At 41.6% G+C, this 13,522-nt stretch overlaps 1 protein-coding gene across 1 annotated transcript in view; it reads right to left on the reverse strand.

Annotated features, from left to right (window-relative positions):
• The window catches only part of MTHFD2L (methylenetetrahydrofolate dehydrogenase (NADP+ dependent) 2 like), a 62,654-nt gene extending 54,637 nt beyond the window's left edge, over positions 1 to 8,017 (reverse strand). Inside the window, exon 1 of the mRNA XM_034772770.1 lies at positions 7,893 to 8,017. Within this exon, the coding sequence (XP_034628661.1) occupies positions 7,893 to 8,005 (113 nt within the window). The 5' untranslated portion in view covers positions 8,006 to 8,017. The remainder of the gene's footprint in view (positions 1 to 7,892) is intronic.
• Between the last annotated feature and the right edge of the window lie 5,505 nt (positions 8,018 to 13,522).

The following is a 13,522-nucleotide window of genomic DNA, read 5'->3' on the forward strand; positions in this document are numbered from 1 at the left end:
GGACAGGACCCAGAATCCCCCGCACCCACGCCCCCTTCCCACAACCCACGGCGCCAGAATGGGAAAAGGTGCTCTGTGGGATAGCTGCCCATAATGCACCGCTCCCAATAGCGCTGCAATTGCCGCAAATGTGGCCACGACAGTGCGCTGGGCAGCTGTCAGTGTGGACAGACTGCAGCGCTTTCCCTACTCAGCTGCACGCAGTCAGGTTTAACTCATAGCGCTGTACATCTGCAAGTGTACCCAAGGCCTTAGGCTGGTCCCTTTGTGAATGCATACATTTTGGAGGGGTAGGAAAATAAATAGTTTGCCATTCTATCCAAAATTGCTAAAGCTGGATGGGTCTGCTTAAACTCAGCAACCAAAACAAAAAGACACATGGACATAGAAAACAAACAAAAGCATGCACTAAAGCAGTCTTGCACATTTTTTAAGGAAATGTAACAACCCATACACCGAATCTTCTCTCTCACCTTTACCAAGCTGGTAAGGCTAATATAGAATATATTGTGGTCAGGCATGTAAAATAAGTCCTAAGTGAGCTGACAGGCCAAATTTTTCAGGCTGCGTTAAATACAGAGAACATTTTCCATCGTAGAGGTTATTCAAGTGTTCTGAATTTTTAACCCCCAAATGTAATTGCAGAAAGCCCCTTAATCAGGTTTGAAAAGAATAAATAAAAGGATTACTAGAAAACCAGTGTCTTATTGGGGTATAAAGAGCATTATATGCTATGATGATTATTTACATGTAGGGGATTAAATTTTAAAATGACCAAAAATTCCTGTTTGTCCCCAAATTGGTTTTTCCATGTATTCTTTAATTTATAAATTTAAATTATTTTAAGGATGCGAAAATTATTTTATTAGCAGTTACAGAGATGAAACGGATCTTTATCAGAAAACATATGTGACTTTTGTAAATTTCACTTTGTAAGGTAGGTAACAGTGAGCTAATAATATTTTATTTAAAACATTATTTGTACCGAGGAAAATGCAAGTGAACTATAACCCTACACATGGCTCACTTTTAAGTACTTCTCGCTGAGTACTTCTGCAGAAACAGATGGTAGCTATTTGATATGCATCTCTATTTTAAAGGAAACTCTCAGTTTGAAACTGGCTATGTAAAAGGAATACGTTTTATTTTGCTAATTATTAAACTTTGCGACTAAGGACACTAAGTTTTAGTTATCTGTATTAATGAGGGTGATAGAACTCTGTATTATCAATGAAGCTATTATTGATTACTCCCTCTGGATCCGATTCTGAACCCTTTACTCACTCAAGACTCACTGAAGTTGTGAATCAAACCCATCAGGTGAAATCTTGACCCCATTTGAAGGCAATGGGAGTTTTACGATTGATTTCAAAGTGGCCAGGATTTGACCTCTTGTCTTTAGCATGGTCCTTGGGACTCAAACATCTTATTTTTACTGCATTTATGTATTTCCATCTATGCCAAGCAGAACTCTGGGAGTTATTGAACCATTCAATAGTGTGCCTTTGAGGTTATAGCTACACTCACCAGTTTTGAAACGGTTTGCTTGCCTGGCTTTAACATTAGAGTTTTAACACTACGTTAATATATTGCATTTTTAATGTTCTTTAGCCTTAGCCATATTATAGTTTACAAAATCTTAGCACAACTGTCATCAATACAAATTCCCTGAAGAGCAAAGACTAACAACATTTTACTCATTCAGAAATCTAACATCACAACTACCATATTATTCCCAGACTATTAAAAATGTCTCCCTAATCCACTGGACCAGTTATAAGATGAAAAGATACATGAGGTGACACAACAAGAGCCAAAATGTAGATAGTTCTGTGGCACAAATCCGTGTTTGGTGCAGCAGTTCTCTGTTTGCTATGCCTATAGTTATTCTCTGGAAATACAACAACCTGAAGAAACCTCTTTCCAGAAGGAGAGAAGATAAATAAAATAGATTTGGGGCTTGCCTCCTCTTCATATATACTCTTCTTGTCAAAATAATTACAGGCTGCCTCTTTTTTCTTGCAGACTACTCCATCTTCTTCCTTTACTGGCCAAACAGCCAGCAAAATTTTTGCCCAATTTCCACTTGTGCTTAAATTATTTCAAACCAAGGTAAGGACAAAGAAAGAATAGTTATGCGTCGACTATCGTATTAATTCTTTAAGAAGTACAGATATTAAATGCTTTGGGGCTATTCATAAACACTTATTCTCTTTATCATGTTTTATTCAGAAAAATAGAATGCACATTGACAGAATATATTAATATATTTTCACAATTAGCCATATTTTCCACGTGTGTTGAGATATCTCAGTTACACAGACAAGAACTCCTGAGACTACTATAGTAGATATACAATGGAGATTTTTTTTTTTTTTGGTATAACATCAACAAATTTATTTATTTCAACATTTAAAAAAGGAATAGACTTGTACATGTCAAGTATTAGTGCAGTAGAGTAATAAATTATTCTTCATTTGTAGGATAACTTTATAAAGCGCAATACCAACAATGGCTATTATAATGAGATTTTTCTAATTAAATTTTTTATCAGTGCTTTGTTATTTGATAATATGTATTTCTATTTAAGCTCTTTGACAAATATGGATGTGGGACATTATGAAAAGAACAACTGGGAGTGAAATCTTGGCCCCAATGAAGTCAATGGCAAAACTCACATTGACTTCATTGAGGTCAAGTATCAGGGGGTAGCCGTGTTAGTCTGTACCCACAAAAACAACACGGAGTCCGGTGGCACCTTAAAGCCTAACAGTCTTAATTAATTTAATACATATTATTATTCTCTTCATATGTCAGTATATAATGCCTGCATCCGTAATTTTCACTCCATGCATCTGAAGAAGTGGGTTTTTTACCCACGAAAGCTTATGCCCAAATAAATCTGTTAGTCTTTAAGGTGCCACCAGACTCTCCATTGAGGTCAGAATTTCATCCTAGAAGTCCAGGCTTAATGTACAAGTCTAAGGCATCTTGAAAAAGTATATTAGTCTGATTTGCACAAAATGTGTGGCTATAACTTCAGTAAAAAGCTATATAGAGAATATGCTGATTTTGATGATAAAGAAAAGCATGTTAAAAGAAAAATGCTGGTTGTTAATTTCTACTTTCTTATTCGATTTAGTAAAATAAATTGCTCATGTTTTGTTGTGACAGCGATCAATATGATTTTTTTTTTTGAGAGGGAGAGGCAAACCACTCTATGTTCAATACAAAACCGCCACCCAATTTCTTGTGCAAATACACATACAACAGTTAAAAATCACCAATGCAAAATGTAGTTTGACATTTATAACGAGTTTTAAAAAGGGACACTGTCAGAGTTTTTAGATTCAAAATTTTGACCAATTTTAAATTGATGTCTGATGAGTACAGTCCTTTGAATTCATTTTTTAAGCTTATTATTTGATCAAACAATAAATGTATTTAGAGGAAGCAATATTTCTTCAAGTCTCCTAAAACCAGTATTGTGCTCCTTCTCTACTAGAGCAACACTTAAATTGCTTCCTCAAAGTAACATCAATAGAGTACATGTCTACAGACAGGAAGATGTTTTGGCATGACAATAAGACACTAAAATAATATGAAAATTGTTGATGATTCAAGATATAGGAAAAATATAGATACAGACGTTTAGACTTCTAAGACGATTAAGAAGATTAAGATTAAGTGCAATTAAACACAATTTAGGGTAAAATTAATATTAAGGATTATTTTAAAATATTACTTGGCAGTGTCCCTTTAGTGATTTTTTTTTTTAAACAGGTCTAGGGGGCATATGGGGGAAAGCAGACAGTGGTGAATTCTGGAAGATGGAATCTCTTCTCTCTGCTGGTCCTAGAAGAGAAAAGAGAAACCAATAAGAATAAACACACTGCCTTGTATCCACCCCAGCCTTGTCCCACAACTCAACAAGACGCCATTCACAACCTGACGCTACTTCTTCATGGCACTGTTTTGCATGAATTATGTTATATTAAGAAATATATCACTTTTATCAGTATAACATTCTGGAAATTCCTATTATGAGAATTTTTTTCACCATATCTAAACTGGAAATTTTTACTATCATTTCTAAGCCTCCTGCTAATATCTACCAACTTGCTGAAAGTTATTATTTGGGACTACAGTAGAACAGGCAGAAATTGCAAACCAATTCCCAGCATCCATATGGATATAAAAATCAGAAGATAATGCCACCATTTAATATTTAAGCAAAAATATACTCCTTCCAAAGTAAACGTTTTCCATCTTGTGCATTTCTCTTTAAAATTAGTCTATATTCTTTCACATCAGCAGCAAACATTCTAAAAAAGTTTAAAATACCAGTTACATTGAAAGCAAAGATCATGTAATGTAAATTATATTTTTCATCTTAAATATGAGGGTTTCAACCATTTATTTGCTCACTAGCTATCCATAGAATCTTATAGAGTACATTCTCTTAAATTCTGTAACTGTTATTAATGCTAAAATGAGTTTTTACATACTTTAAAAGAGGTGGGACAAATACTACTTCAGTATATCTTTCATAGTGTAACACACAAATGCAGGCTCTCTCTTGTATTAGTTGGCCTAATGCAAAAACATTCCAAATAAGTTCATTTCCTAATTCAAGAGACCACCAGGAACATGAATTCTCTAAAATAAAACAAGCATGGACTGCTTCTAAAAAAACTGTGATTTTCTGAATTCATATAGGATGATTGTTTTGTATGAGACATCTCTAATTTATTCATCTATAGAAAGCCAACTATCCAGGGATTCCCTATATAACTGAGGCAACTATTTGAACGCTCTTATAACAGCCGGCAAATACTATTACTTTTGGCATTTGGACTAGCAAACGCCATGAAATTATTTCAATTGCCCATTTAATCACAACTGATTCTGTCTAGAAGGTATTGTTGAAACAGAAAAACAAATTGAAAATTCTAATATTTTGCCATCTCTCCCTTTGGCACCCTGATACTCTCAAACTACTTTCCTTCTATTGTGAATTATGATATTGGTAAGAACAGTTTATACGACTTTTCATCAAGAAATGGGATTTCAACAATTTTTTAAAGCATAAAAAAGCCCAGCTTAAACCTTTTCCCCTACTTGCCTACTCAGGTCAAATCTAGACAATTTACTCCAAATAAAGCAAAATTAATATATGTACTTAAACTACTAAGTCAAGAAACAAAATATCAGTACTTCAGAAAAACCAACAAACAAACATGAGATTGTGCTTCTGTGCACTGAACAAGTCAATGAGAGTAACAGTCGAAGAAAAACCTTTTTGCTTAGACCTTGTCTATACGGGCAAGTTCAGCCAGCTATACTTAACATAGTTTTATCAGTGTAACGCGCCTATGTGGATGTTCTTATTCCAGTATATGAGTGGCTTTTTTCAGTTTATCTTAAAACTTCTTCCCAAGCAACATAAATTAAAACAAAAAAGACACTCTTATGCCAGAATAAGAATGTCTACACAGGGCGATTATACTCATTTAACTAACAGTTTAAACTCTCAGCTTAGGTTACACGACATGTTTTTTTTCCCCCTATATACACAAAGCCCCAATAACTGAGCTCTGAGAAAACCCAGCAGGGAAATAATGTGGTCTTATGTTTCTAAAGCTTGTATAAATTTACTATAGTATATACAGTGGATGTTTCTTCTTAATAAATGCAGTAACTGATAAAGTATAACAAAGATAAAGTTGCCTAGCATCAGTTTCAGAGGGTCATAGAAATACTACAAACCCAGGAGATCACATGGTCCATTACATCCTGTCCGTTTCAATCCCTGATATCCCAATGCCATAAGATCAATACACTCAAAACTATGTGATTTGCTGAATTCATTATCTTAGAAACAATTATTTTTGGCACCACACATCCAAAAAGCTAGTCATATAAAAAGGCAATGTTTTTCGACAGCCATCTCAGGAACAATGGGATCAGTTCTCTCCACTATTTTCTAGAACAATGAAAGGAGAGAGATTCGGGTGGACATTTACTTAATGTTGTCACAGTAGTGTTGGCGGATTGTTTCCTTTTAGAATTAGTGAAGAGCAAATAGCATTGCATCCATGTAGGATATTTTTCATGATGTACATAAAGTCCAGTGTTACTAATATTTATCTCGGAACAGACTCTTTAGATAAAAAAGGGGCTCTGGTAAGAGACTGACTAAAATCCCCTCTTCCATATCCAACAGGAGCAAAGAATTGTCATACCATGGTACCAAGAGTACTTCGTAAACCAGCAGGCAAGCACATTAAATTATATGTTACACAGTCTAGGTGAGAGACTTGACAAGGCTTTTTGTTCATTGCTGTGATAAATTGAACAAACTTTCCACAAAAAATATTTAGGTCTTTTTTTTTTCAATGTTCTTGAACAAACACACACAATGCATCCATCTACAATATCTTTCATTTCTTTTTTTCATATCACATACAAAAGGACAAACAAGTGCCACAATATTATATTGTATTTGTATAAAGAAGAACACTATTTAACAAAGTGAAAATATTAGATTGTGGGCTATTAACACAGAAACAATTCTGGACCCAGAACAAATGGTAGCAAAAAGGGGCTCTTGGTCAAATAAAAGTTTTTAATAATACAAATCGATTTCCAAGTACCCCTCCCAGGAGCAATTAAGGTTCAAACATGTTTACAGTGTTTGCTTCTGGGCATTAAGGATTTTCTTAGGTTTCAATAAACCCATTAACAGGTAAATTTTCAGAATAAATATTTTGCAATTCTATCTTCCTTCATTCAATCTGTCTGAACGGCTTGTGACACTGGTCTACATTTAAAATTTAGATCAACATAGCTACGTTGGAGAGGGCTATGAAGAATCCACACTGGGTAGCTATGCCAATCTAATTCCCAATGTAGACATAGCTAGGTCAACAGAAAAATGCATCTGTTGACCTAGCCACTGCCATTTGGGAAGATGCTGTTCCTACGCCAATGGAAAAAACTCTTCTGTCACTGTTGGCTGTGTCTACACAATTGGGTTATGCCAGCACAGCTATAGTAATGTGGCTATGCCAATACAGTCCCTGTAGCACATACCTATCCAGAGACTGTATGGAAAGATTAATCAGGGAACTCAATTGCCAAATGTAAGTGCTTACATAGGTGCCCAGCACCTATATTTTAGCTCTCAGTCAGGCAACTGATTTCATTGTGAGTCTGGCAATGTTTGTAGTTTTGCTTAAAGCTCCACCTACTGGAGTCACAGGAGTGCATGCAAATCTCAGCTTTCAGGGGGGAGAAAAAACAAGTGGCCCCATGGTTGCAGAGCAAGGCTAGAAAAGGGGATGCGAGGGAATCCTTAAGGCGCAAAACCCAGAAGGCAAAGAGACAGACGCGCATTATTTTGGAAAGAAAATCTCATGATTTTCAGGCAGAATCTCAGGATTTCCCAGGCCTGGCTAACGATTTTTGCACACCCGGGCTTGGCACTGACCCAGGGCGCAGACAGAGCGCCCCAGTACCTGGGGGCGGTCTAGAGGGGCAGACGCCCATTTCGATACCCAAACATGGGAGCTGGGCATCTCATTGGGGTGCTCAACGTCACAACCGGGGTCACGTGGTCTTAACCCCCCCCCCCCCAAGAGGGGCTGAATGGGCACAGGGGTGCGGGGGAAGAAGCCCCGAGGCCCGGGCTGCCCCAGGTGGCCGAGCCCCGGCGCGCGCTGCCCTCCCCCCCCCGAACGTTCGCGGAGGAGCCGTTAGCATCGAATTCCAGCCGTTAACCGCCGCCCCCAGCCGCTAACGGGGAGGGCGGGCAGGCGCTCCCCCACCCAGCCCCCTCTCCCCGCCCGGGAGGCGGCTCCAGCGCGATGGAAATGACCTGCCCCCGGTACCTGGCGGCTCTGCGCGGGGAGCAGCTGCTGCTGTAGCCGGCGGGCGGGGGTCGCCATCTCCGCAGACGCAGCAGGCAGGAGCGCAGCGGGGAGACGCCACCGGCCGCCGCCATGTCCGCTCTTCGTCCCCGCCGGCCGCCCGCAGAGAGCCCGGGCCCCGCCTCCCTTCCACACCCCGAGGCGCCGCGCCGCGCCCCGGGCCCGCGGGCACAATGGCGGAGGAGCCGCAGCCGCGCAGGTGTCAGCGTAAGGCGGGAGCCCAGGGGCAGCGGCCGGTCACAGCCAGGTGGGGCTCTGGGAGCTACAGGCCCCTCAGGGGGGCGAGTGCCCTGCCCCAGGTGTGCCCGTGGGCAGGTCCTCAAAGGTATTTAGGCACCACCCTCACTCCCCGTGACAGCAGGCGGAGACGGGCCCCTCTGGGCCTCAGGTCTGGACCTCCGATATCCTGATCGCCCCTTCCCGGCCAGGAGTGCCGGGAGAATAAACTCTTACCGACTGGGCGGTGTACTGCAGCAGTGGGGCCAGGGCGACCCAGGTAGCGGAGTCCAAGAGTACGTTTACGCTGCCATTAAACACCTGTGGCTGGCCCCTCTCGGCGGGTTCCCGCTCCTGGGGCTACACAATTGCAGTGTAGAACGGGGGGGGGGGGGGCAAGGTGCTGCTCCGGAGCCACATGCGGCTCTTCAGAAGTTAATATGCAGCTCCTTGCACAGGCACCGACTCCGAGGCTGGAGCTACAGGCACCAGCGTGCTGGGGGGTTCTCACTGCTCAGCCCCTGGCTCTGCCACAGGCCTTGCCCCCACTGCACCCCTTCCCGCCCCCTCCCCTGAGCCTGCCGTGCCCTCGCTCCTCCCACCCAGAGCCTCCTGCACACCACGAAACAGCTGATCGGGAGGGAAGGGAGAGGGGGGTGCTGATCCGCGGGGCTGCTGGTGGGTGGGAGGTGCTGGGAGTGGGGCGGAGGGAACTATTGGGAAGCTGCTGATGTATTACTGTGGCTCTTTGGCAACACACATTGGTAAATTCTGTCTACTTCTCAGGCTCAGGTTGGCCACGCCTGGTGTAGAGGTTCAGGCTCTGCCCTGGGGCTCTACAAGGGTCCCAGAGGCCAGGCTCCAGCCCACGTGCGAACATCCACGCTGCAATGTTATAGCCTTGCAGCCCAAGTCAGACATGGGTCTGCTGCAGGTGTTTTATTGACATGTAGATGTATGCTAAGTGACAGGAGGATCAGAAAGAGGTGTAAAATTACTGTTCAAAACCACCCTCCTCAGACATATGCTACAAAACCTTCCATCCCCACTGGGAAAACATCCCTCCAAAGCCAGGGCATCTTCTTCTGAACTAGTCAGACTCTGCTGGCCTGCAATCATAGAAATGTATGGCTGAAAAGGGCGTTGAGATCCCGGATGTCATCTAGTCCAGCCCCCTGCATTGTTTTAACAAGATGAAATACGCAGGCAGGATTAGAATAAAAGCAGAGGATACGTCTGTATCGCAGACCTGACAGAACAAGTGCTAGCTGGGTAATAGCCTCCAGCACACCATGGTCTGCTGTTCTTAGTGATGTCATACATGTTGCCAGCTATTAATAAAATGCTGTTTATTAGCAAACGTGTAAGTCATACAGGCTTATACATGCTCCTGCAATAGTTAATAATGGCAGCAAGCTAAGGATATAAAAAAAAATTGGAAAAAAATTTATAATTGTGGTATAAAGAACAAGTTCCAGGATCTTGTGCAAAAATGAGCGTCCTAACAAAAGAGGCAGGGATCACCACTGCTAAAATCTTATGAGAAATAACCTTAAAAATGATAAAACAAGGAAGGGGTTTCATTTCCTCTCATTGAAAGAAGGGAGCAGCATATTCTCACATTGTGATATCTAATACACCTCTACCCCGATATAACGCTGTCCTTAGGAGCCAAAAAATCTTGCCGCGTTATAGGTGAAACCGCGTTATATCAAACTTGCTTTGATCTGCCGGAGTGCGCAGCCCTGCCCCCCCCCCGCCGCCCCCCAGAGCACTGCTTTACCGCGTTATATCCGAATTTGTGTTACATCGGGTCGCGTTATATCGGGGTAGAGGTGTAATACATGTATCAGAGGGGTAGCCGTGTTAGTCTGGATCTGTAAAAAGCAACAGAGTCCTGTGGCACCTTGCCACAGGACTCTTTGTTGCTAATAATACATGTTTATGTACAATGCACAGATACAAAAGAATGTGTAATAGCCACTTATATATTGAGACTGCGTTTACGTAGGTGCTTAGAAATTACACTAGTCTGCATCTTAGTACATAGTGCCTCACTCACTGATGATTTAAATGTATCTTCATTATACACAAACCTGTTTTTTTATTTTTGCATTTCTTATTGTTAACAAATTCTTACTTTTAAAAATGTTTACAGAAAACAATTTTCCTTTCTCTCTCAGGGATAGGCCCACAGATCCTCAGTGGGGATCATAACCTGTCTGTAGATGTAGGGGGCAGAATCAAACTGATTGGACAACTGACAAGGAAATATTCTTTCACTTTCTGGAAACCCCCTCAGTTTTGCTCTTTGGATGTCGGAGTTACAACAAAGGGCATTGGCCTGGCGTGTGGAAACAAAAGCAGAACCATCTGAATCCACAGACAGAGAAAGAAGCATCCTGGTCAGACCATTTTGGACGTGTGTCCTCCTGCAGTACAGGTCTCATCATCCCTCCTCCCCCTTCCCTCATTGTGGAATTCAGTCTCCCTCCTTAAGCCCCAGGGAAAGACAGGAATTCTGCATGGATGGGAGATGAAGGGAATCTCCCCCTCAGGAAGACATGCCCTCTTGGGGTAGGGAGCTCTTGGATTTGGCACAAAAAGCATCTTTACTTCAGAAGGCTCATCTTGTGAGCCTCAGGCAGCAGCTGCAATGTCCCATAGAGAACTTCTATCCACTCTCAAAAGGGCAAAGATAGAGAGACGTCTGTTAGCAGAAGAGGTTCTCAGGACTACTCATCTGACTCAGGTTCCCAATCTCCACCTCCTCTAAGTAGTAATATTTAAACAAGTTTTAAAATGTTCAGGAAATTACCTCCAAAACTTAGGAGACAACTGGCCTGTTCTGGAGATAGCCACAGTAACCTCGGATATCACCAAAGCGCATCAGAGCTAAAGGTTCTGCTCACAAAGTTTCCATACATGGAAAGAAAAACATAATAAAAGGAATTAAATAGAATTGTTATGTGTCTATTCTTCTCCATCATCATTTAATTCATTTTCATCCTCATATTCATGGGCATCACCAAAGAAAAGGAAGACTAGGAAATCCATTCAATCTAAGTCCAAGAGAGGAAAAAAAGAAGTCAAGAGGAAAGCCAGGATGTTCTTCACAGGAGGACTAAGTGAAACAAGAGGCTCTTTTTCCAACTGAATAATTTGAGACAATGTTATGAAAGGTGATGAGGATGAACCCATTAGAAAAGATTCTAAGGATTAAGAATAGAGGATTTGTACAGAAATTACAACAAAGTATTTTCAAAGTCTGAACCACACATTCCCCTTCATGCCTTTTTGGAAAAAGTAATTATGGTCAACTGGGAAACACCAGCAAAGTCTATGAGATTGTCCAAGCATGCCAAAAAATTCTACAATGTGCACTGTAGCAAAGCGGATTTTGTGTCTCTTCCCAAAGTGGACAGGGCAGTTTTAGCACTAATCAAAGACACTGCTGTCCCAGTGAAAGGGGACTTTTTCCCCGAAAGAACCCAATGACCGCAGAATGGAAATATCACTGTACTGTATGTTTGAGGATGCATCTTCCTCTCTGGTGGTTTCTGCTATGGCAACATATTTTGCAAGAGCAATACTAGCCTGGACTGACAGTTTGGCAGCCACACTGCCAAAAAAGGCTAAGAAATAGTTACAGTAAGGTTCAGACTTAAAGAAAATCTCAGTGGCTTCTGTATTCATAGCCAGTGCAGCCAGGGATGCTTTGATGTTTTCAGCACACGCCATGGCCTTCTTTTTGTCCACAAACTTTTCACTCAAAGGAGAATGACTAGTATTTGCTGGATGTAAGGTGAACCTTAATGTTTTATCTTGAAAGAACTGAGAGCATAAGAAAAACAACAGCCTTAGTGGTCTCATTTAATCCAAGAATAAGAGGTGCTAAGGAATCTGAATCATCAGTCTCATGGTGGATATGCTGGTGCATTGCTGAGGAGTATAGAACAAAAGGACTTGGTCCTCCAATGAGCATCAGAGCTCTCTCAATCTGAGTGGTAGCGGCACCATGGGCAGAGAAAGGGCAAGCCCCTTACAATTAAATCTGCATATATTTACCAAATTTTACAAGATAGTCAATCTTCAGCTCTTGCTTTGGCAGGCTGGTCCTGCATGTTGTGGTGATTCCTTAGAATAAGGGAATCCTTTCTCTCAGTGACTTTATTTTGTTCTCTCTCTAAGAATTTTGTCACTTCTAAGACAATCCCACACTGAGGATCTGTAGACCTAACCCTAAGAGAGAACAGGACAATTTGTGGTTGCTTACCTGAAAAATGTTCCCTTTGAAGGAATAGGTCCATAGATCTGGCCCTACTTGGAAAAGGGAGATCTGTAACTTATGGTTAAAGTTCTCTTTCGTAGTTAATTTTTTTCTTAATGTTCATAATATTTTCTTATTGAATATCAGTATTGCAAGCTGCTGATGCAGCATAAGACATTTGTGTTTTTTTTCTAGAGTTTGGAAGAGCTAGCTTTGGAAATATCTTCAAACTCAGGGGTTCTCTGGAAGGTGGGGACTAGTCCCTCATCAGTTGTCCAATCAGCTTTGATTCTGCCCCCTTCAGCTACAGACGGAGGATCTGTGGACCTATCCTTTAGAGAAAGGAAATTTTTCAGGTAAACAACCACAAAGTTTCCGCTTCTTTCATTCTAGACTTAGTTCAATGGAGTCAAACCCCTGCTCTGTTTGTTGTATTTATGTGACCTGCGTACACAGATTCTGGAGAATTTAAACTTTTATTTAAGACAGAATGTTTCTGTCCCTCTTAGTTGCAAAGTTAACCTTCCATAGAATCATAGAATATCAGGGTTGGAAGGGACCTCAGGAGGTCATCTAGTCCAACCCCCTGCTCAAAGCAGGACCAATTCCCAACTAAATCATCCCAGCCAGGGCTTTGTCAAGCCGGGCCTTAAAAACCTCCAAGGAAGGAGATTCCACCACCTCCCTAGGTAACGCATTCCAGTGCTTCACCACCCTCCTAGTGAAATAGTGTTTCCTAATATCCAACCTAGACCTCCCCCACTGCAACTTGAGACCATTGCTCCTTGTTCTGTCATCTACCACCACTGAGAACAGCCGAGCTCCATCCTCTTTGGAACCCCCCTTCAGGTAGTTGAAAGCAGCTATCAAATCCCCCCTCATTCTTCTCTTCTGGAGACTAAACAATCCCAGTTCCCTCAGCCTCTCCTCATAAGTCATGTGCTCCAGCCCCCTAATCATTTTTGTTGCCCTCCGCTGGACTCTTTCCAATTTTTCCACATTCTTCTTGTAGTGTGGGGCCCAAAACTGGACACAGTACTCCAGATGAGGCCTCACCAATGTCGAATAAAGGGGAATGATCACGTTCCTCGATCTGCTGGCAATG

Source organism: Trachemys scripta, chromosome 5 (genome assembly GCF_013100865.1).
Source record: "Trachemys scripta elegans isolate TJP31775 chromosome 5, CAS_Tse_1.0, whole genome shotgun sequence".
Classification (NCBI taxonomy): domain Eukaryota; kingdom Metazoa; phylum Chordata; order Testudines; family Emydidae; genus Trachemys; species Trachemys scripta.